We start from the raw sequence: 25,042 nt of genomic DNA on the forward strand, positions 1-25,042 counted from the left end.
TGTGGTACCGAAAGAGCAATGAAAAGTAGGCTGCAGTTTCAACACAAAATATACAAAGTTCACAAAACATATAAAGTAGCAATGTCAATGTTTTTTGAGCTCAGGTGCCAAAAGGTGACAAAATGTAGACTCACCAGATTGTTTCATACCAACGTTAGTCTCCCCACTGCTGATCATAAATGTTTTTTCTCACAAAGTCACATGAAATGTGCTGCATGGAAATGCATCAAGAGAACAAACCAATCAAACTGCACGCTTCACATAATCATGTTTTGGTGCAGTCCGACATCATTATGTGGAAACATCCTGGGTTGCCACTGAATTGCCACCGTGCCACTAAAATTGGTCACAAAGGGAGTTTTCTCCACATACGTCATGGGTTCACAATGAATGATATAAAGCAGTGCCAATTTATCAAGAGAATTTCACTCACCTCTATCATGCAAAGTTCGAAAGAGTCTTGAAGAGCCTTTCCATACTGGAGGAGTTTCTACAAGCATATTTTCCAATTCCTGTAAAATCCATGAATAAAAATAAAATCCTTCAAGAGAGAGGAAAAATTACTTCTCTAGAAGATTTTTTTAAGCTAATGTTGAGGTAGATTTTCATCTACCAGGTTTAAATCTGTTCTAAATGGCATGGTAAAGGAGCTAATCCCAACTCCAGCTAAGAGTTTTCTGGTCTCAGACAAGTCTAGGGAAGCCACTACTAGTGGGAATGGAAAACTGCATCCGAGTCAAATTTAAAGCAATGGGGACAATTAAAGGGGAATGTCAGATGGAGGACAAAATGTCTGAAAGCTTTTGGAGAGTCTCAAAAGGCATCTCAGCCCATTAGCAGCTTTCTCCAAAGAGAGTACGAAGTTCCAAGCAAAAATGAAAGAATAAGGAACCCCAGGCACAGGCATAAATTTATTGGCGAGTGGCAGAGCCAAGTTTCAGGCCACAGTTAACTATTACTGTCCTTGCATATGCCAGTCCCATACTGCAAAAATCACCACAGGCATCCTTGCAGGAGAAGGCACAATGCTGCACCTGCCTCTATGCTGACCCAGGTCCTGAGAAAACATTTCCCCATATCATTCCCAGGTCCTGATATCTTAGTGAGTGCAGCCAATCAGGCAACACTGGCTCTAGATTACCTTGGCATGGCTTTTTTCAGGCAATAGCATGTAAAGTATGCTGTGCTTCTGAAGAATCTTCCAGTAGAACAGTTAGTCAGGCATTCATAGTGATGTCACCAAGGATGTGTCAGCACAGCCTCCTTTGGGAAGATGAACTTCCCTCAACACAACTACTGTGAAAGTGAGGTAATTTCACCTTGCTCTGCAGATGTCGGTGAAAGGTCACAAAGCACCCCTTGGACAGCCTGACCTGGATGGTGATCTTCCACAGGTCCATCTACTCCTCTGAATATGGCAACAATAACACTTGCAAAGCTGAAAAATATCCGAAAGTGCTTCACAGAGGCATAGTCAAAAATGGATGCTGAGCCAAGGAAGGAAATATTAGGCGAGTGACCAAGAGCTTGGTCAAAATGGTCAGTTTTAAAGAAGGTCCTAAAGGCAGGAAAAGGTGGTCAGGAAGGAAGGAAGGAAGAGGTGGTCAGGAAGGAAAGAAAAGGTGGTCAGGAAGGAAGGAAGGAAGAAAAAGAAAGAAAAAGTTCAGGGAATTGCAGAGCATAGTTGTATGCAGATATAGCCATTATTGGTGGGGCAATGGAAAGGGGGGGGGGATGTACAAACAGGCCAGAGTCAGAGAAGTGGAGAGTGTGGCAGGGTGGGGGCGTGTAGGGCTGGAGGAGGTTACAGAGAGTGGGGAGGGGGAAGGGGTTTGAAGGGATTTAAACACACGCTTGAGAATTATATATTTGAATCATTAGTTTTGGATAAGCTAAAGTTTACAAAGGCTGGACGATGGGAGGCCGGCCAAAAGAGCATTGGAATAGTCGAAACTGAAGGTAACAAAGATGTGGATGAGAGTTTCAACAATAGATGGGTTGAGGTAGAGGCCAGAGGTAGGCGATGTTACAGAAATGGAGGAAAGGCTGTCTTTGTGCTGGAGAGGATTTGAGGTCAGAAGTTCAGCTCAGTGCCGAATAGGATGCTGAAGTTGCAAATAGTCTGGTTCAGTTTGACATATTGGCTGGAGAGGGGGATGGAATCAGTGGCAAGGGTATGGAGATTGTGACACGGGTTGGCAGGGGGAGGGTTTCAAAGGCAATGGTTTCGGTCTTCCCAAAATTTAGCTGGAGGAAATTGTGGCTCAGCCAAGATTAGAAGTCAGACAAGCAGTCTGACAACACAAAGGCAGTGAAGGGATCAAGAAATGTGGTGTCATCAGCGCACATGTAGAAGGTGACCACATACACGTGGATGATGTTGCTAAATGGCAGCATGTATACGAGGAGCGTGTATACTAGATCATCCAGAGGTAATGATGAAGGGATGGGTTGAGAAACCATTACTGGGGTTGCTCTGACTACAATAGGATAGGTAAGAGTGGAACCAAGAGAGGGCAATCCCACTGAGCTGAACAAGATGTTGTGGTTGATCACGTCAAAGGCTACAGGTATGTCGAGGAGGATGAGGAGGGATAATACAACCCAACCACACTCAGAATGACTTTCATGACTTGTTAGGGCTGTATCAGGACTGTATCAGTGCTGTGTTCAAGCGATTCAAATAGGGAGTTGCAGGAGAGATGGGCACGGATTTGAGAGGCGACAACACATTCAAGGACTTGGACTAGGAAAAGGAGATTGGAGATTTGGCGGTAGTTTGTAAGGACAAAGGGTTTGAGGCTGATTTTTTTTTTCAGAAGGGAGTGATGATGGTGGTTTTAAAAAGGAAGGATTACACTACCTGGGGAGAGGGAACCATTATACAGTGTCAGCTATAGTAGGAAGGGAAGTTTGGTGGTTAGCAGTTTAGGGGGAATTAGGGGTCAAGGGAGCAGGAGGTGGTTCTCATGGATTTCAGTACTGATGCATTTAAAACACCTTGGAGGTAATTTTCACTTTTGGCAGGGCAGGGGCGAAAAACTGGCAGCAGTGGATCGGCTGCTCAGTAAACTAATGTTTGCCCCAACCAATGTTTCTTTCCATTATAGGAAGGAAAATTGGGCAGGGTGTATAACAGGCGGCCAATCTCCAACCACTAGTTTTCTGCCCCCACCAAAAGTGAAAATCAGCCCCGTTATCTCAAGATCACTCACCTGTCTTGAGAGTGATTTCCGAAGCTTAAAACCTGCAGGAGAAAAAAGATATAGTTAATACAATGCAATAAATGAAATAAATTAAAAGTGGAAATAAAATCAATATCTATATCATAGTAGGTATATCATAGCAGCTATCTGTCTTTCTGCCTGTCTATCTGTCCTTGCTCACCCAATCGTACAACAAGGTATTGCTCACTCACACAGCTGGATGCCTAAGAGGGTCTCTTCACCACCCCCCCTCCCCACTTCCCACCTCCAACAGCATCTCTTTCTCTTCTCTCACCAATGTTCTGACCACAGCACTGCGAAGGTTAGTGGTACCAGAATTGCAGCATACTTGAAGCTCAGCAGTAATGAAACAGTCAGCTAAAGTAAACTAATATTTGCCCAAAAAGATATTTGTTATAATAATCAAAATGGAAGGTATGCCATCTTATTAAACAACATTTATCAAATACTGATTTTGTCCAACAAGAAATGTATTCCACAATTTTTCCTTTCTGGCTATTATATTCTCTAGTTTTATAAAATTTTGTCAATGCTGATTTATTTGCTCTCCCTCTTTTCCCTATTTTTACAGTTTCTGTAATAATTTTGACACTTTCATTAGTTAATAGCTGTCACCTTGGCTCAGCACTCTCCCCTCTAAGTCAGAAGGTTATTGGGCAAAGCTTCATTCCAGGACTTGAACTAGGCTGACAATTCATTGCAGTACTGAGAGAATGTTGCACTGTTGGGAGGTGTCACCTTTTAGATGAGGCATTAAACCAAACTGTCTGTTCGGGTGAGCATTAAGAATTCCATTGCACGTTTTCAAAGAAGAGCAGGGAGTCCTCCTGGTGTCCTGGCCAACATTCATCCTTCAAAAGACATCACCAAAAAACAGTTTAACTGTCATTTATCTAATTGTTGCTTGTGGGACCTTGGTGTGCACAAATTAGCTACTATGTATCACAGTAGGTACAGCACAGGAGGAGGCCATTCAGCCCATCGTGGCTGTGTCAGCTCTTGGAAAGAGCCATCTAATGAGTCCCATTCCCCTGCTCTTTCCCCAAAGCCCTGTAAATTTTATTCCTTCAAGTATTTATCCAATTCCCTTTTGAAAGTTACCATTGAATCTGATTCCACCACCCTTTCAGGCAGTGCATTCCAGATCATCACAACTCGCTGCATAAAAAATTGTTTCCTCATGTCACCTCTGGCTCTTTTTCCAATCACCTTAAATCTCTGTCCTCTGGTTACTGACACTTCTGCCTCTGGAAACAGTTTTTCCTGATTTACTCTATCAAAACCGTTCATGATTTTGAACACCTCTATCAAATTACCCCTTAACTTTCTCTGTTCTAAAAAGGAGACCACCACCAGCTTCTCCAGTCTCTCGACACAACTGAAGTCCCTCATCCCTGGCATCATTCTAGTAGATCTCTTCTGCACCCTCTTGACATCCTTCCTAAAGTGTGGTGCCCAGAATTAATACTCCAGCTGAGGCCTAACCAGTGTTTTAGAAAGATTTAGCATAACTTCCATGCATTTATACTCTATTAATTAAACCCAGGATCGCAAATATGCTTTTTTAATCAGTCTTCTCAACTCGTCCTACCACCCTGCAAAGATTTGTGTATGTGCACCCCCAGGTCTCTCTGCTCCTGCAACCCCATTAAAATTGTACCATTTAGTCTATATTGTCTCTCCTCATTCTTCCTAGCAAAATGCATCAGTTCACACTTCTCTGCATTAAATTTCATCTGCCATATGTCTGCCCATTTCACCAGTCAGTCTATGTTCACCTGAAGTCTGTTACTATTCTCCACATTGCTTACTACATTTTCAAATTTCATGTCATCAGCAAACTTTGAAATATACCCTCTACACCCAAGTCCAGGTCATTAACATATATCAAAAAGGTATCCTAGGGACCACCACTGTATACTTCCCCCCAATCTGAAAAACAACCAACCATTCACCACTATTCTCTGCTTTCTGTCCCCTAGCCAATTTTGTATCCACGCTGCCACAGTCCCTTTAATCCCATGGACTTTAATTTTGCTAAAGTGATACTTTATCAAGAGGCCTTTAAAAGTTCATATACACATCAACCACACTACCCTCATCAATCCTTTCCATTACTTCAAAGAACTCAATCAAGTTAGTCAAACAAGATTTTCCTGTGCTGACTATCATTTATTAGCCCATACTTTTCCAAGTGCCAATTAATTTTGTCCCAGATTATTGTCTCTAAAAGTTTTCCCACCACCGACGTTAGGCTGATTGGCCTGTAATTCCGGGTTTATCCCTCTCCCCTTTTTGGAACAGAGGTGCAACATTTACAATCCTCCAGTGCCATCTACATATTTAATAAGGATTGGAAGATTGTGGCCAAAGCCTCCATAATTTCCAACCTTTCTTCAGTCAGTAACCCAGTTGGACCAAGTTGAGCCCTGCCAATCTTTTAAGTACCTCCTCTTTATCTATTTTTATCCGATACAATATTGCTACTACCTATTGCTTTACTGCTACAATGACAGCATCCTCTTCTGTAGTGAAGACGGATGCGAAGTATTCATTTAGTGCCTCAGCCATACCCTCTGCTTCGACAAGATGATCTTTTATGGCCCTCATCGATCCCACACGTCCCTTGACTACCCTTTTATTATTTATACGTTTATAAAAGACTTTTGGGTTCTCTTTTATGTTAGCTGCTAATCTATTCCCATACTCTTTGCCCCTCTTATTCCCTTTTTTTAGATCTCCTCCATACTTTCTGAATTCAGCCTAGTTCTCCTATATTATGAACTTTACATTAGTCATAAGCCTCTTTTTTTAAAATTTCATTTTAATCTCTATATCTTTAGTCATCCAGGGAGCTCTAGCTTTGGATGCCCTTCCTTTCCCCCTCGTAGGGATGTGTCTACTCTATACCTGAATCAACTCCTCCTTGAAGGCCTCCTCCCACTGTTCAATTACAGTTTTGCCTACCAATTTTTGATTCCAATCCACCTGGGCGAGATCCCTTTTTAACTCACTGAAATTTGCCCTCCTCCAGTTAAGCATTTTCACATTCGATTGTTCCTTGTCCTTTTCCATAACTATTCTAAACCTAATGATATTATGATCACTGTTTGCCAAATGTTCCCTCCCACTTGATTCCCCAGCACTGTTTCCTTCCTGGTTGGGCTGGAAACACACTGTTCCAGAAAGTTCTCAAACACATTTCAGGAATTCCTCCCCTTCTTTGCCCTTTACATTGTTACTGTCCCAGTCTATATTGGGATAATTGAAGTCCCCCATTATCACTACTCTTATAGTTCTTGCATCTTTCTGTAACTTGCCTGCAAATTTGCTCCTCAATCTCCTTCCCACTATTTGTTGGCCTATAGTATACACACAGTAGCATAATAGCTCCTCTATTCCTTAATTCTAACCAAATATATTCAGTCTTTGACCCCCTCAACTACATCGTCCCTTTCCAGTGCTATAATAGTTTCTTCATTAATACTGCTACCCTGACTCCTTTCTTTCCTTCCCTATCTTTCCTGAGTACCTTGTAGAAAGGAATATTAAGTACCCAATCCTCCCATTCTTTGAGCCAAGTCTCTGTTATTGCCACTAGATCATGGTACCATGTGGTGACTTGAGCCTGCAGTTCACCGACCTTATTTGGCATGCTATGTGCGTTTACGCATATGCACTCCAATCTCATCTTAGGCTGCCACGTGTTTGCAACCCCCAACCCCGTCTGATCTCTCCTATTTCTGAACGATTCTTTACTTCAGTGTTACTTGTCCCTCCCAGTCCTCGGTGCACCTTGTTTCTCCTCTCTAATGTTTCATCCTGGTGCCCATCCCCCTGCCAAATTAGTTTAAACCCTCCCCCAAAGCATTAGTTAACCTCCCCGCGAGGACATTGGTCCTAGCTCTATTGAGCTGCAACACATCCCTCTTTAACAGATCCCTCCTGCCCCAGAACTGGTTCCACTGCCCCAGGAAGCTGAAGCCCTCCCTCCCGAACCATTGCTCCAGCCACACATTAACCTGTGTGATCCTACTATTCGTATACTCACTAGCGTGTGAAAATTCAATGTTCATTAATTGTGCTGTACTGAGAAGGTTAAAGGGTAACCTGATAGATGCTGGTCAGCAAGATGGCAACGAGGGCACACATTTAATATATTTTTAAAATTCGTTCATGGGATGTGGGCATCATTGGCAAGGCCAGCATTTATTGCCCATCCCTAATTGCCCTTGCGAAAGTGATGGAGAGCCACCTTCTTGAACTGCTGCAGTCCGTGTGGTGAAGGTTCTCCCACAGTGCTGTTAGGTAGGGAGCTGCAGGATTTTGAACCAGCGACGATGAAGGAACGGCGATATATTTCCAAGTCGGGATGGTGTGAGACTTGGAGGGGAACGTGTAGGTGGTGTTGTTCCCATGTGCCTGCTGCTCTTGTCCTTCTAGGTGGTAGAGGTCGTGGGTTTGGGAGGTGCTGTCAAAGAAGTCTTGGCGAGTTGCTGCAGTGCATCCTGTGGACGGTACACACTGCAGCCACAGTGCGCCGGTGGTGAAGGGAGTGAATGTTTAGGGTGGTGGATGGGGTGCCAATCAAGTGGGCTGCTTTGTCCTGGACAATGTCGAGCTTCTTGAGTGTTGTTGGAGCCGCACTCATCCTGGCAAATGGAGAGTATTCCATCACAGTCCTGACTTGTGCCTTGTAGATGGTGGAAAGGCTTTGAGAGTCAGATGGTGAGTCACTTGCCTCCTGATGTATAATTGTTGTCAAAGCAGAGTCCACAAATGCTTTTTTAAAAAAAATTAGATTGTTGTGTGAAAAAGAAGAATGTTAACAGGTACAGGGAGCAGGAAAGTAGGATTAGACTAAATAGCTTGTGGCGAAAAACATCGGAGTGAACTTGGTGAGCAAAATGACTGTTTGTATTTTAAATAACAAAATTCTTTTAGACATTTCAAAATGTTTTATCAGCAGTTATGCCACAGACTGCAGTGGTGAGATATTACAATGACACAAAATAAAAGGTCCCAAAAATCCACTGGTACTTCCACTGGGTCTGGTCTTTGTGCCCAAGTTTTTGGGGCGGCCTTGTGGCAACGGAGCCTCCACCTCTTTCTTACAAGACCATTGTCATATGGGAAGGGGGTAGGACCATGGGCAGTCACTCCGAACATCAGATTTTTCATGCCTCTAGCCTTCGAGACCTAGCACATGATCAGCAGAGGTACACCTGTCCATATCAAGCACATCTCCCCGATGGGGGCAGAAGTGGAACCCATCTGAGGGTCTAGGCTGTGATTGAGGAAAAGATTCGGAAGAAAATATTTTTCCCTGCAATTGTTAGTATCCCCTTTACAAAGGAGGCAAAAATGGAAGTATCCAGAAGTGTCTTTTGGCATTCGTCCGTTGGACTTTTCAGGATTTAAAATGTAGCAAGTATCCTAAATGCATCCCTTCTGGCAAGGGTGTCTGCCATTTTTAGGCAAATCATGGAAGCTTTCCTTCACCCCAGAAAGTTTGCCATGTTCAGGGGCAGAGGTTCCCAAAGGGCACGGTAGCATAGTGGTTATGTTACTGGACTAGTAATCCAGAGGCCTGGACTAATAATCCGGAGTCATGAATTCAAATCCGGCGATGGCAACTGGGGAATTTAAATTCAATTAATTAAATAAAACCTGGAACTACCGGATCGTTGTAAAAACCCATCTGGTTCAGTAATGCCCTTGAAGGAAGCAAACCTGCCATCCTTACCCGGTCTGGCCTAAATATGACTCCAGACCCACAGCAATGTGGTTGATTCTTAATCGCCCTCTGAAATGGCCAAGCAAGCCACTCAGTTGTACAATCTCGCTAAAAAAAGTCATAAGAATAAAACCGGACAGACCACTAGGCACTGGACACAACAAAAGCAAACCAAGCCCAGTCGACCCTGCAAAGTCCTCCTCACTAACATCTGGGGGCTTGTGCTAAAATTGGGAGAGCTGTCCTACAGACTAGTCAAGCAACAGATTGACATAGATATACTCACAGAATCATACCATTCAGCCAACGTCCCAGACTCTGCCATCACCATCCCTGGGAATGTCCTGTCCCACTGGCAGGACAGACCCGCCAGAGGTGGCGGTACAGTGATACACAGTCAGGAGGGAGTGGCCCTGGGAGTCCTCAACATTGATTCCGGACCCCATGAAATCTCATAGCATCAGGTCAAACATGGGCAAAGAAACCTCCTGCTGATTACCACCTACCGTCCTCCCTCAGCTGATGAATCAGTCCTCCTCCATGTTGAGCACCACTTGGAGGAAGCACTGAGGGTAGCAAGGGCACAGAATGTAATCTGGGTGGGGGACTTCAATGTCCATCACCAAGAGTGGCTCGGTAGCACTACTACTGACCGAGCTGGCTGAGACATGAAGGACATAGCTGCCAGACTGGGCCTGCGGCAGGTGGTGAGCGAACTAACACAAGGAAAAAACCTACTTGACCTCGTCCTCACCAATCGCAGATGCATCTGTCCATGACAGTATTGATAGGAGTGACCACCGCACAGTCCTTGTGGAGACGAAGTCCCGTCTTCGCACTGAGGACACCATCCAACGTGCTGTGTGGCACTATCACCGTGCTAAATGGGATAGATTCAGAACAGATCTAGCAGCTCAAAACTGGGCATTCATGAGGCACCGTGGGCAGCAGCAGAATTGTATTCCAGCACAATCTGTAACCTCACGGCCTGGCATATTCCTCACTCTACCATTAGCAACAAGCCAGGGGATCAACCCTGGTTCAACGAGGAGTGTAGAAGAGCATGCCAGGAGCAGCACCAGACGTATCTAAAAATGAGGTGCCAATCCAGTGAAGCTCCAACACAGGACTACATGCATGCTAAACAGCGGAAGCAACATGCTATAGACAGAGCTAAGCGATTTGACAACCAACAGATCAAAGTTCTGCCACATCCAGTCGTTGAATTGTCCACCACCATTCACAACTAATGGGGGGGGGTCCTCTGTAAACATCCCCATCCTCAATGATGGCAGAGTCCAGCATGTGAATGCAAAAGACAAGGCTGAAGCGTTTGCAACCAGAAGTGCCAAGTGGATGATCCATCTCGGCCTCCTCCCGATATACCCACCATCACAGGAGCCAGTCTTCAGCCAATTTGATTCATTCCATGTGATATCAAGAAACGGCTGAGTGCACTGGATACAGCAAAGTCTATGGGCCCCAACAACATCCCAGCTGTAGTACTGAAGACTTGTGCTCCAGAACTAGCCGCGCCTCTAGCCAAACTGTTCCAGTAAAGCTACAGCACTGGCATCGACCTGACAGTATGGAAATTGCCCAGGTATATCCTGTCCACAAAAAGCAGGACAAATCCAATCCGGCCAATTACCGTCCCATCAGTCTACTCTCAATCATCAGCAAAGTGATGGAAGGTGTCGTCAACAGAGCTATCAAGCTGCACTTACCAATAACCTGCTCACCGATGCTCAGTTTGGATTCCGCCAGGACCACTCGGCTCCAGACCTCATTACAGCCTTGGTCCAAACATGGACAAAGGAGCTGAATTCCAGAGGTGAGGTGAGAGTGACTGCCCTTGACATCAAAGCAGCATTTGACCAAGTGTGGCACCAAGGAGCGCTAGTAAAATTGAAGTCAATGGGAATCAGGGGGAAAACTCTCCAGTGGCTGGAGTCATACCTAGCACAAAGGAAGATGGTAGTGGTTGTTGGAGGCCAATCATCCCAGCCCCAGGACATTGCTGCAGGAGTTCCTCAGGGCAGTGTCCTAGGCCCAACCATCTTCAGCTGATTCATCAATGATCTTCCCTCCATCATAAGGTCAGAAATGGGGATGTTCGCTGATGATTGTACAGTGTTCAGTTCCATTCGCAACCCCTCAGATAATGAAGCAGTCCGTGCCAGCATGCAGCAAGACCTGGACAACATCCAGGCTTGGGCTGATAAGTGGAAAGTAATATTCGCGCCAGACATGTGCCAGGCAATGACCACCTCCAACAAGAGAGCCTAACCACCTCCCCTTGACATTCAACAGCATTACCATCACCAAATCCTCCACCATCAAAATCCTGGGGATCACCATTAACCAGAAACTTAACTGGTCCAGCCACATAAATACTATGGCTACAAGAGCAGGTCAGAGGCTGGGCATTCTGCGGTGAGTGGCTCACCTCCTGATTCCCCAAAGCCTTTGAACCATATACAAGGCACAAGTCAGGAGTGTGATGGAATACTCTCCACTTGCCTGGATGAGTGCAGCTCCAACAACACTCAAGAAGCTTGACACCATCCAGGACAAAGTGGCCCACTTGATTGGCACCCCATCCACCACCCTAAACATTCACTCCCTTCACCACCGGCGCACTGTGGCTGCAGTGTGTACCATCCACAGGATGCACTGCAGCAACTCGCCAAGGCTTCTTCGACAGCACCTGCCAAACCCACGACCTCTACCACCTAGAAGGACAAAGGCAGCAGGCACAAGGGAACAACAACACCACCTGCACGTTCCCCTCTAAGTCACACACCATCCCTACTTGGAAATATATCGCCGTTCCTTCATCATTGCTGGGTCAAAATCCTGGAACTCCCTATCTAACAGCACTGTGGGAGAACCTTCACCATTTGGACTGCAGCAGTTCAAGAAGGTGGCTCACCATCACCTTCTCAAGGACAATTAGGGATGGGCAATAAATGCTGGCCTTGCCAGTGACACCCACATCCCATGAACGAATAAAAAAAAGTGCCGGGATCATTTGCCTATGGATTTTTGGCGCTAACAAGCTCAGAACGTCATCATGCAAAATGTCAAATGTCACAAGATAATTACAGAAGAACAAGGCCATTTGGCATAAAGTTCATTCATCCATCCAAATCCTAAAGTTCTCCCATTCCAGCATCCAACTGGTTTTTAAATGCTTGTAGGGTTTCCACTGGCACTACTCCATGTGTTGAACACTCTTTATATGAGGAAACATTTCCTGCTATCAGTCCAAAATTTACATTTGAGTGTTCTGAATCTGTGTCTCCTTGTTTGTTGTTCCATTCTCTTAGTTTAGTTTAAAGCAAATTTCCGGATTTACCTTTTCCATACTATTTATCATCTTGTATACCTCTATAAGGTCACCTTTTAACTGCCTTGTTTCAAGGCTTAAAAGCCCAAGTTTCTCCAGTATTCCTGATAGCAGAGACCTTTGACACTAGGAATTCGCTTTGTGGCTCTCCTTTGCACTGCATCTGGTGTTTGTATCTCTCCCTTGTGTTTTGGCGATCAGAACTGGACAGAGCACTGAAGGTGTGGTCCACCCAAGTACAAAGTTTGATCATGACTACTTCTTGTATTTTACTGTTTTTGCTACATAGCTCAATATTCAATTGGTTTCGTGAATTGTTGCTTTGCATTGCTTGGACATGTTCAGCTTTGAGTCTACGAAGACCCCTTGGTCACTTTCAATTTCATTCTTAGCTATTTCAACAACATTCACAAGATTTGCGTTGCCCATTTTCCCTTCCTATGTGCAGTAGTTTACACTTGTCTGTATTAACTTTCATCTGCCATTATTCCGTCCAACTTGGTTTGTAACTTCTGGGTTGCCTCCTCTGAGTGCACTGCCTGCCCAAGTATGGCATCACCTGCAAATTTGATCAATTTGTATTGAGTGTCACAATCTAAAGGACAATCAGTAGTGGTCCCAACACCGATCCCTGTGGCATCCTACTCTGTACACCCATCCCAATATAACTAAAAAGTGCCCATTGTTTTCTATCTTTCAGCCAGTTTCTTATCCATTCACAAGAGGTTCAAATATCAGCACTTTGTACTGAGGTTTCTACCAACGTCAAATTCATTCTACTAAAAAGTAATGTTTTATATATTTCCTGAGGATTTCCTTGACTCCTTGAGGTCTACTGTGATTAGCCAATCCCCAGTCTGACCGCTTATATGCATTCACTGAATAAAGGCATTCAGTGCAGTGAGGTTTAGGATGAGCTTAAACACCATGTGCTTTTTGGGGTTACAAAGTGGCGGAAATAGATTTCCGAGTTCTCTTGATTGCATAAAACCTCCACAGTAGCCTCAGCCAGTCACAGTATGCAAATATAAGCATATTTCCTATCTGTAAGTCCTCAACTATCTAAAGAAAAATAACTCTCACTTCTCCCAAGAAGTCTACCATATATTTGAAACTAGCTTCCACTATGTATGGAAAGATACACTGTTGTCCTCCGGCTAGGTCTCTTCTTTGTTATTGAATTCTTTGAAAAAGTAAGGTCGGTCAGGCATGACTTTCCCTTCTGCAATCCGTGCTGACTACTTATTATTTTAGTTTTCTAGATGTTTTTCTGTTACATCTTAGAGTAAAGATTCCATTATCTTTCCTACCACTGACATTAAGCTAATTGGTCTATAGTTCCCTGGACTTGTTCTATCTCCCTTTTTAAATATAGGAAAAGTATTAGCTGTCTGCCAGTCCCCTGACACTATTCCCTTTTCTGATGAATATACGTAATAGTGCCCCTGCTATCTCTTCCCTAACTTCTTTTGATATGCACGGATGCAATCCATCCAGACCAGGCGTTTTATCCTCTCTAAGTTTGATTAGTTTATCAATTATCTCCCCGCACCTCCTCCCGCCCCCCCCCCCCCCACCTTAAATATCAAGGACCTGATGATCTACAGCCCAGGGTTTTGAAAGAGGTTGCTATAGAGATAGTGGATGCATTGGTTGTCATCTTCCAAAATTCTATAGATTCTGGAACGGTTCCTGCAGATTGGAGGGTAGCAAATGTAACCACACTATTTAAGGAGGGAGAGAGAAAAAACAGGGAACTGCAGACCTATTAGCCTGACATCAGTAGTAGGGAAAATACTAGAATCTATTATAAAGGATTTGATATCAGGACACTTAGAAAATAACAATAGGATTTGGCAGAGTCAACATGGATTTATGAAAGGGAAATCATGTTTGACAAACCTACTGGAGTTCTTTGAGGATGTAACTACTAGAATAGATAAGGGGGAACCAATGGATGTGGTGTATTTGGATTTTCAGGAGGCTTTTGATAAAGGTCCCACACAGGAGGTTGGTGAACAAAGTTAGAGCACATGGAATTGGGGGTAATATACTGGCATGGATTGAGAATTGGTTAACAGACAGAAAACAGAGAGTAGGAATAAACTGGCCTTTTTCAGGTTGGCAGACTGTGACTAGTGGGGTGCCGCAGGGAGCGGTGCTTGGGCCCCAGCTATTCACAATCTATATCAATGATTTGGATGAGGGGACCAAATGTAATATTTCCACAAAACTAGGTGGGAATGTGAGTTGTGAGGAGGATGCAAAGGGGCTTCAAGGGGTTATAGACAGGCCAAGTGAGTGGACAAGAACATGGCAGATGGAATATAATGTGGAAAAAATGTGAAGTTATCCACTTTGGTAGGAAAAGAGAGAAATGCAGAGTATTTTTTAAAATGATGAGAGATTGGGAAATGTTGATGTACAAAGACACCCAGGTCCCTTTGAACATGAGTCACTGGAAGCTAACATGCAGGTGCAGCAAGCAATTAGGAAGGCAAATGGTATGTTGGCCTTTATTACAAGAGGATTTGAGTACAGGAATAAAGATGTCTTACTGCAATTATATAGGGCCTTGGTGAGACCGCACCTGGAGTATGGTGTACAATTTTGGTCTCCTTACCCAAGAAAGGACATACTTACATAGACGGAGTGCAACAAAGGTTCACCAGACTGATTCCTGGGATGGCGGGATTGTCATACGAGGAGAGATTGAGTAGACTAGGCCTGTATTCTCTAGAGATTAGAGTGATCTCATTGAAACATACAAAATTCTTACAGGGCTCAACAGGGTAGATGCAAGGAGGATGTTTCCCCTGGCTGGGGAATCTCGAACCAGGAGTCACAATCGCAGAATAAAGGGTAAGCCATTTAGGACTGAGATGAGGAGAAATTTCTTCATTCAGAACGTGGTGAATCTTTGGAATTCTCTACCCCATAGGGCTGTAGAAGCTCAGTCATTGAGTACATTCAAAACAGAGATCGATAGATTTCTAGATATTAAAAGGCATCAAGGGATATAGGGATAGTGCAGGAAAATGCATTGAGGTAGACGATCAGCCATGATCTTGTTGAATGGCGGAGCAGGCTCGAGGGGCCAGATGGCCTACTCCTGCTCCTATTTCTTATGTTCTTATACCTTTTTTGATCTCCACTTCCAACGTCATACCCACCTTGTTAGTCTACCTGGTAAACACTGAGGTAAAGTAACTATTCAATATTTCTACCGTTTCGCTGTCATTACACGTGAGTTTATCTTGTGCATCCCATAGTGGCCCCACCTCTATCCTGATTTTTCTTTTTTTTTAAATTTACTTTACTATTTCTTTTTATATTCCTTGATAATTTAATTTCATAGTTACTCTTTGCTTTCCTAATTGTTTTTTTGACATCCTTCTACTGTTTTGTAAATTTGAGTCCTGCAGTAGAACCTCTTCAGGCCATTGACGGTAGATTATGCTCCCACATCCAGCAACATTGCATTATTCAACCTGTAACTGCCAAGATAACATTCTATTTCTAAAAGATTAGAGAGAGTTTTTAATGATGCTGTATTGTAATGTTTTTGTCAAAGTGACGTACATTACTGCTAGAAAATGGAACACTTGCCATTTGCAGGTATAGTGTCAGCATCAAGTACTCTCCGGTCAGGTACAGCATTGTTAGATGCAAAGTAAAGTTTCCTCTATTCTACCCTAACAATACACCATAGCCCGAATCTAAGAACACTCTCTACTGCAGCAGCGGTAATATACTACAAAATAAGAAAGCCAATGAAATAATAAACCTTTTCACAAAAAGATAAAAGAATCAGAAACTATTGGTAGACAATGGTTGAAAAGATCTGAGAAGTAGTTGTTACATATGGCACAAAATTGCCGGGCTGGGAAATAATATAATGCACAAGCTACCTGCATTAAAGACACCCTATACCCAGGATTTCCCCATGTGGAAGAATAAATGATGGTAGAGTTGATTTGCTGCTTAACATAAATCTGGGAAAAAAAAGATAGATGTGCTAACTATTTATACAGTAGAGGGGTTTCTTAGAAATTTGAGAGTGGTAGTTTTGAGCTTATCATCTGTAACAGTCAGAAAAATTGTGTGTTAATATGAACTTGTTATTTTTTGGCAGGGCTGTCTCCTCTTTTATAATAGGCTAAGAACTAAAATTAAGCAGTTTAGGTTTACAAGGATAGCAGGTAGGAATGAATCAACTATTTTATTCCTTACAGAACATAATACTTTCATACAAGCAAATCTTAAAGAGTATGCACTGGTTAATTACAGTCCAAAACCAATCATAATAGTTTGCTAATAACCTAGTCAATTACCTCCTTTTGACACATTACTAGTTTTAACAAGGCTGCAGAGGAGGTCACCTGACCCTAAATTGGTACTTTTACACACTACTTCAAACACAATTAAAGTGACAAGTAGTATAGAAGACCAGTTAAGTGATGGATGAATGAATGTAATCTGCCTAATTGTTCTCCCAAGGAGACTTTTATAATGATTGCCAAAATGCCTTACTACCTTTGCTGAAATACCAAAATCTTTCCAAGCTAGATGCAGAACACATTGCGTTTTAAATGATTAGATTTATTGATCATATTAGCAAAAATATACTGAGCATAAAGCTAGAAAACCTGCTTCATACTAACGTTTGCAAACAGAAAATAAATCCTATTGTGGTCAATGTGCTTATTGCACATTTGTTATATGGATCAATCATGTAATCAATCATCAACAAAAGGAGTTGAAGAGGAAGAAGATGGAGAAATAAGAGAAACTTTGCTTTTATTTTTTTTTAAAATACATGTGCGCAATTTTTGATTACTTTTTTAAAATATGTAAAAGATAATGGATGACTGTCAGTGCATTACAAAGCAGTGATCCAGTTAAGGAGTTCAAATTGCAAAAGTGAAGTTTGAGCAGTTTGCTTATCAGCAGTACCCTAAGACTGATTACTGCCTACAATTCATTGACATTTAATAGTTAACATTACATGAAGGTTAATGAATTTTTGATTTAAAAGAAACAAAAACACTCCATACTAAATCATATTTCCAGCAGTGATAAATCGGATAGTGACCCATTCACTTGTGCTGCTGCATTATGTCACCTGGCGATAAATTCATAGAATAGTATTATTACACTCAAATATGTGTACTTTAGGCATGGAATTCGATGCACAACACAAAGTATTAAGAATGCATTGCTTGGTATAATGGTGTTTTTAAGTAGCTAAAAGTGACTACTTACTTGCAACATACGATGGTCACACTGTCCAATTTAATATCCACTTTTTGCTTGGACTCATTAGAAAATATTCAAGACACATCTATGCAATTTTTTGTGCTTGTTTAAAAAAAAATCTAAATGTGTTTTTGGTTTACTCTGTACCTCACCATGTTCCAGCTGACAATACAAAATCACTTGGAACACACCAATAGTTTCCTTTTTTGGGGGAAACCCTTCACTTGGAGAGTTTTTTTTTAAAAAAGCATTTAAAACAGCATTTTATTTTATCCTCGTCTGACCAACTTTCACCAATTTTCTTCCTCCCTCTTCTGAAGCTATTGACTCCTTGACAAGGTACCGTGGGGACCAGTCACTTTTCAGTACCTTGATCGTCTGGTCATTATTCATGCATGAGCTTTGACAGTAGGCATCGGTAGGCTGCTTGATTGAGGAGAACATCACAACCTAATCCTGTCCTCACCCAATGTCCACACATGCTTCCTCTCAGGAGGGATAGTGATCAGGAGCCTGAGTCATGGACAGTTTTCCCTTCCTTAATTTTGGTGGAACAGAGGCAAACTTTAGCAACCCGTCCCAGCTCAACTTAGCAAAAACAGAGGATCAGACCTGGGAACTTCCTAGTCTGTATAGCTTTTAATGATTGGATAAACAAACAAACAGTCATTCAAGAGCAGAGTGTTTTTCTTTTACACCACCTCCTGTAATATCAGTGAGTTTCAGGAATGAGGGACAAATCCATATCTGATCATTCCATGATACAGCACATTGGTACACAAAAAAGACATTTTTTTCATTCCACAGTACTGGCAACACAGTTACTAGCAATAAACTGGATTTTAAAATCAATTTAATTACTTCTGGCAACTGGATGTTCACTGGTGCCTGTCTAAATGTTCAATGCATGTTTTCCCCATGGTCTGGGCTCCTTATGCAGTCACTTACTTGCTTTGTGGCAGAACATTTGCTATGTAACCACTTACAAAGCTTTGGGAGGATTAAAAAAAAATTGCAATTTACAATGCCAAAATTTGAAACACAAAACTCTCCCAGACAAATAGAAAACTCAGGGAAAACACACAGCGGCCGCCTATCTACATAGCAACCTGTGTAAAGAGACTTCAATGATGGTGCCCAGTTTTACAGCAGACTCTAGAAACTGAATGAGGTTTTCGAATTGGACTGGCTACGTAAATAAAAGTGATCTTCAAAACTTGAATACTTTGTCGGGTAGGTGTGACCTATAGAATTCAATATTTCTTGAGAACTCTAGTTTTCTAAAACTGAAAGCCATAGTTAGAGAGTAGTTTCTACTGACACAAGCAATGGAGAGGATGCCAAGGAAACAGGTTGGATACTAGAACAGCAAACTCTGGCACCTCTTAACACAACTTAACTCTTCCTTTCCCAGTGCCTCACTTCTTTACTCAAGGGAAGTCTGAATGCTAGCTTCCAAATGCAAAATGAATACAGAACTTATAATTTGTACACAGTTGTAAACTTGCACTGTGATGAAAGAGAGTGTGAGTGAAACCTACAATCATTAATGAAAACATTCACATTTTTTCTGTCCGTACCAATTCTAATCCAATGTTGCGATACATTACAGGGTAAATTCATCCTGTGCTCCCTGCTGCAAGTGCAATATCAGTGAATTTATCATTACATTCTGTTAGCGTGCAGGACAATTGCCAGAAAAAAAATTAGGTTTACACAACTAAAACTGCAGTATCTATATTAACAAAGCGTAAACCTGTACAGAAACAATATAAAATGTTGATAGAACAATAACCTTTCAACCCCTCCAAAAAAAAACCTAAACTTCATAGGAACAAGTAAGCCATTCATCCCTCGAGCTTGGTCTGCCATTCAGTTAGATCGTGGCTGATTTGTATCTTAATTCCGTCAATCCGCCTTGGTTCCGTAACCCTTAATACCCTTGCCTAACAAAAATCTATCAATCTCAGTTTTGAAATTTTCAATTGACTTAGCCTCAATAGCTTTTTTGGAGGGGGGGGGGGGTGGTGGAAAGGGTTCCAGATTTCCACTACCCTTTGTGTGAAGAAGTGTTTCTTGACATCACTCCTGAATGGCCTGGCTCTAATTTTAATGTTATGCCCCCTTGTTCTGGACTCCCCTACCAGAGGAAATAGGGTAGATAGAGAGAAACTATCTGCTCATTTAACCACCTTAAGCACTTCAATTAGATTACCCTTTGATCTTCTATACTCAAGGGAATACAAGCCTAGTCTATGCAACCTATCCTCATAATTTAACCCTTTTAGCCCTGGTATCATTCTGGTGAATCAGTACTACACCTCCTCAAAGGCTAATATGCCCTTCCTGAGGTGCGGTGCCCAGAACTGAACACAGTACTCCAAATGGGGTTTAACCAGAGCTTTAAATAACTGTAACCTCAGTAATTATATACTGTGATAGCAATCAAGATACACTATTCTATAGTCTGAATGCAATCAAATGTATTTAGTATTTCTTGTCAAGGTACTGAAATAATGACAACAGGCATACGATACAAAATATTTCACTGAGCAAATATGCAACTACAATGGTTACAAATTTCCCCGGTTATAATGATACTTAAGTCTGTGGCTTTTGTTTAAAAAATTATTTTAGCCATTTTATCAGAATATACATGGAAGAAAATAGAAAGATTGAACAGAAAATACTGTAGAAAACAGATACCGTACAATTGTAAAAAATGAGAATGGAAACAGAAACAAAGGGAAAAAATGGGAAATGATAATTTGCCTGTTGAGGTTTTGTGCAATACAGAAATTCTAATATACAATTATTTTTATATGTAACATTAAGTGTAATGAGAAAGTCATCACAATATTAAAACAAATGTATTTTCATATTTCCTAAATACCATATAGTTTGAGGTGGAGGAAAGTATCTGTTCTGTTGAACCAAATTTGGATGTTCCAGACCTCATTGATAGGTTAATAAAAAGGGGAAAAAAACTGCAAATGCTGGAAATCAAATAAAAACATGAATCCAGAAAATACAGAACAGGTCTGTTGGCATTTGTAAAGAGAAAAGACATGTTAACATTTTGGGTGCAGACTACATATTGCCCGTTTAGGCATTATATCAATTATCTCTCTTCCTCCCTTTGTTTCATTCCATTAAAGGACTCACTTGCTTCCAACACCCGAAACATTAACCTATCTTTTCACGGACAGACATACATGCTGTGTATTTCCAGCATCTTTTACTTTTATTTCACTGACAGGTGAATAAAAATGTCAGAAATAAATTTTTTGATCTGTATTTTTTAAATCTGTATTCCAAAAATCTAGCCTGCATATGGCAATTAAAATATTTTTTAAATTTCTTATTCCTTCTCCTGAATATTTAAATTGTGGCATGCTCCAACAGACACCACAAGCCCTCTAGTACATTGCTTAAGTGACCCTTGTTCAAATTTGAGTCTATATAGTGAATATTGGCATGTTATTCAACTATGGGAAGGGGCATGACCTCGCCCAATGTTCACCAATCAACCTCTTCCAATATTGATCGCTGGATTGTGATCAGGAATATCGAGCCATTTTTCCATCCCTAGCCCTTGCATACTGACATCAACTAGGGCACCCTCATCACTCTAGCTGAGTTCAGCAGCGGATACAGGAATCAAATCAGGATTTTTCCCAATTTGTAGAGAATTCCAAAGATTCACAACCCTCTGAGTGAAGAAATTCCTCCTCACCTCAGTCTAAATGGCTGCCCCCTTACCTTGAGACTACGACCCCTAATTCTAGACTCTCCAGCCAGGGAAAACAGCCTCTCGGCATCTACCCTGTCAAGCCCCCTCAGAATCTCGTATGTTTCAATGAGATCACCTCTCATTCTACTAAACTCCAGAGAATATAGGCCCATTCTACTCAATCTCTCCTCATAGGACAACCCTCTCTTCCCAGAATCAATCTAGTGAACCTTCGTTGCACCCTCTCCAAGGCCAATAACTGCAAACTAAACTTGCATTATTAGGTGCTCAGTTCCATATCAAGGGATGCATTTAGCCACTAAACCCTTGGACGATGAGAGAACAAAGTTTCTGATTTATGAAAATTAAAGTTGTATGTTTCAGTGACCTGAATTAGTACAATTTGTCTACAACATGGATTATTCTTACTATTCCATTATAGGGTTTCCTCAATAAATTGAAAAATTAAGTTCCAAGCAGGGCTTATAACACTTAAATTAAATTATCTATTCAGAAAGTCGCCACCACTTTTTTCTTACTCCTGTTGTTCAAGGATGGAAAGAACATTTTGTGAAGTTATTTCATTCTCTTTTGCATTCCTCTGTGGTATGTCACATCTCCTTTCTGTTCTTTCAACTGCTCTTTAGGTTCAAATCATTATTTTTTTTTGTTTACATTTCTTGTAGTTATATTCTTTACTTCCCTATCTTATTGTATGTTGGTCCATGGTCAATGTTCAAAGTCAAGAAGCATAAGCTACAGCAGTATTATCTTAATTACAAGCTGATCTTGGAGATTGTGAAAATGGGCAGTTTACTAACCCAGTTTGTGTACTTCTAATTAAGCTAAATACATAGGCTTTAATAACTGTTTACTGCATTTTCTGGTTAGGATTATCTAGTATTGATTCCAGTTTAAAAACACAACACCAAGAGAGCCATAACAAGGTCTTTATATCCTAAATATGTTGCAAGTACGATATAGTGTTTCTTTTAAATTAACACGTAGTAGCAAAATACATTCTACTCTTAACTTAGTCACAGAATTCAAATTATCTGATAATTCAATTTTTTGAGCACCAAATTTGCACTTTGCTGTGTTATATATGTTGCTTAATTCAAATTATTGAACAATTCAATTTTTTAAGTACAAAAATGACATTGAATTATCATGAGTATAGAAGTTGCAGGGCTCTGCTTTTTATCCCAGGTCAAACATAAAATTAGTAAAATAATTAAATATATACTGATCCAAACAAGACTCTTATTCTCAAGAACAGGCCTGAAATAATAATACACCTAATAATGCAAGTTTAGTTTGCAGTTATCAGCCTTGGAGAGGGTGCAACGAAGGTTCACTAGATTGATTTCTGGGATGAGAGGGTTGTCCTATGAGGAGAGATTGAGTAGAATGGGCCTATATTCTCTGGAGTTTAGAAGAATGAGACGTGATCTCATTGAAACATACGAGATTATGAGGGGGGCTTGACAGGGTAGATGCTGAGAGGCTGTTTTCCCTGGCTGGAGAGTCTAGAATTAGAGATCATAGTCTCAAGATAAGGGGACAGCCATTTAGACTGAGATGAGGATGAATTTCTTCACTCAGAGGGTTGTGAATCTTTGGAATTCTCTACCCCAAAGGGCTGTGGATGCTAAGTCGTTGAGTATATTCAAGACTGAGATCGATGGATATTTGGACACTAAGGGAATCAAGGGATATGGGGATACAGCGGGAAAGAGGAACTGAGGTAAATCAGCCATGATCTTATTGGAGTAGCAGGCCTACTCCTGCTCCTCGTTCTGATGTTTATTGGAACAGCAAAAAAAAGCTTCTGGGACAGTAAAGTTATGTGATCCATGAAAATATTAATATTTCAATTCTACTTAACAGCATTATCTGTGTGTTTTGGTCACAATATTAGGATGTTTTAGTCTTTGTTTTAAATTATACTCTACCAAAAGACACATGTTTACATGTCATATTTTTAAAAAACTGTCCTGACATCTTTCCAGCAGTAATAAATACATTTAAAAGAATCCAAAAGTATCCAGATGTGATTTTTCTTTATTTTTTATATATCTAGGAGATGTGAAAATTGTCATCTTTGTAACAGAACTCAGTGAAAACGAAATTAAAACTGCAAATCGTAATTATAATGGAAACAGTATAATGTTGAACTAGACATTTTATGTATTTAGTTAAGAATAAAGAGGTTTACATAAGCATTTGCATTAGTACCTTATCCAAATTATTGTTTTTTATGTACCAAGATAATAAACTAAACAATGACCCCATTGACTGTAATTGCCCATCATCAATGTACTTCACACAATTAGCTTTGCTATGTACATAACTGTAGTCTTTTTACGACTAGGACATAAAGCCATAAATTTCATTAAACTGTTACATCACATCTTGAGAGTCAGGACCTTCCAAGAATCTAAACTAGCCGAGATCAGTGCCCAATATGGAGAAATGCAACATACTGAAAGCATGCATGCTATTTTTATAAATGCAGATATATTTGGCTTCTAACAGTCACTTAAATCTCATAACATCATTTAGCTATACTGAAAGAAAGATTATCTACCTTGTAGGAGGTTCTTTATTCCTCAACTGAAGGCACCCTTCACACACCACTGGGATGTAGTAACATTTTTGTTGGTGGAAGGGGGAAAAAAAATCATAACAGACAAACTCCCTTTCAGGTGGCATGATGTAGTGGCATCAAATGTCTGACATCAACCCACCAATGGGATCTTTCCCACTTCTGCACAACTTAAGCAGAGCCAACATTTGTTTTTGACCCACAGACCCCTAGAAAAACAGAGTCCATAATTTGCTGTAAAGGAATAAACAATGAGAGCACGGTGTGAAGAGGATGAAGATGATCCACAAGGTAGATGATAGTTATTTCTTCCTTATTCCCAGTGTAGTGCACTGGAAATTGTCTAAATAGAGACAGGGGGCATTTTGCAGGAGAGGAGAAGCTGAAATTGCAAGGTCAGACCCATAGCATAAAAAGGGACATGCATACAAGTGCTACAGTCACATTTTTTTCTACAAATGCTACCAGCAGAGCGTGCAACAATGGAAAGACTTACTATGAATATCCTGGGGGCTAACAAAAAGGGAAAGGAATGACTCTGTACTACCAAGTGTACACTGAGAATTGGATCTTGGTGACAATGTGGCTAGCCGATCTCTTGGGCACACTGTCTAAATGATTTAATTACTGTTGCCATCTTGAACCTCTGTTTATTTGACAAATTCGTTCAAGATTGTGCAGAATCCTACTGATTTTTTTGGGGAAAAAAAAGTGCAATCAAAAGCTTCTCTTTTCTCGATTTGGGACAATTTGCTCAATTTCTATTGATGCCAGATGATTTATCTAAGCTGACAGTATTGCCACCAGCTGAGAATCCCCTAGATGGTCAGAGTGAAGGGTGCCATCAATCCAAATGAAAGAGACAGGAATACTCCTTGTTGATGGTCTCCCAGAACCAAGCGTCAGATTTGATTTGCTCCCAGGGAGTCATGAAGTGGAGAAGGTGATTAACCACTCAGGTACTTGGTAGTAGACTGGAGTTGGGCTTGGTAGGCTTGCAGTAAGCTCCCTGCTTTCTAGGTCCTAGTTTACAGTGGCATGGACCTTGGTATGGGTCTGTTAGTCACCAACAAATATCACAAAATGGTTGCTGATATCTCTGCCTTAGACCGGAGACATGGAAGCT

The 25,042-nt window shown here is 41.3% G+C and overlaps 1 protein-coding gene across 3 annotated transcripts in view; it reads right to left on the reverse strand.

Annotated features, from left to right (window-relative positions):
- Window positions 1–25,042, reverse strand: part of LOC137323490 (calcium uptake protein 3, mitochondrial-like) — a 208,633-nt gene that overhangs the window by 135,747 nt on the left and 47,844 nt on the right. For all 3 annotated transcript variants that reach the window (XM_067987021.1, XM_067987012.1, XM_067987002.1), the window contains exons 3-4: window positions 3,216–3,247; window positions 434–512 (exon numbers count right to left, since the gene is read on the reverse strand). In XM_067987021.1, coding sequence (XP_067843122.1) covers window positions 434–512; window positions 3,216–3,247 — 111 coding nt within the window. The remainder of the gene's footprint in view (window positions 1–433; window positions 513–3,215; window positions 3,248–25,042) is intronic.

The sequence above is a fragment of the Heptranchias perlo genome, chromosome 1 (genome assembly GCF_035084215.1).
Source record: "Heptranchias perlo isolate sHepPer1 chromosome 1, sHepPer1.hap1, whole genome shotgun sequence".
NCBI lineage: Eukaryota > Metazoa > Chordata > Chondrichthyes > Hexanchiformes > Hexanchidae > Heptranchias > Heptranchias perlo.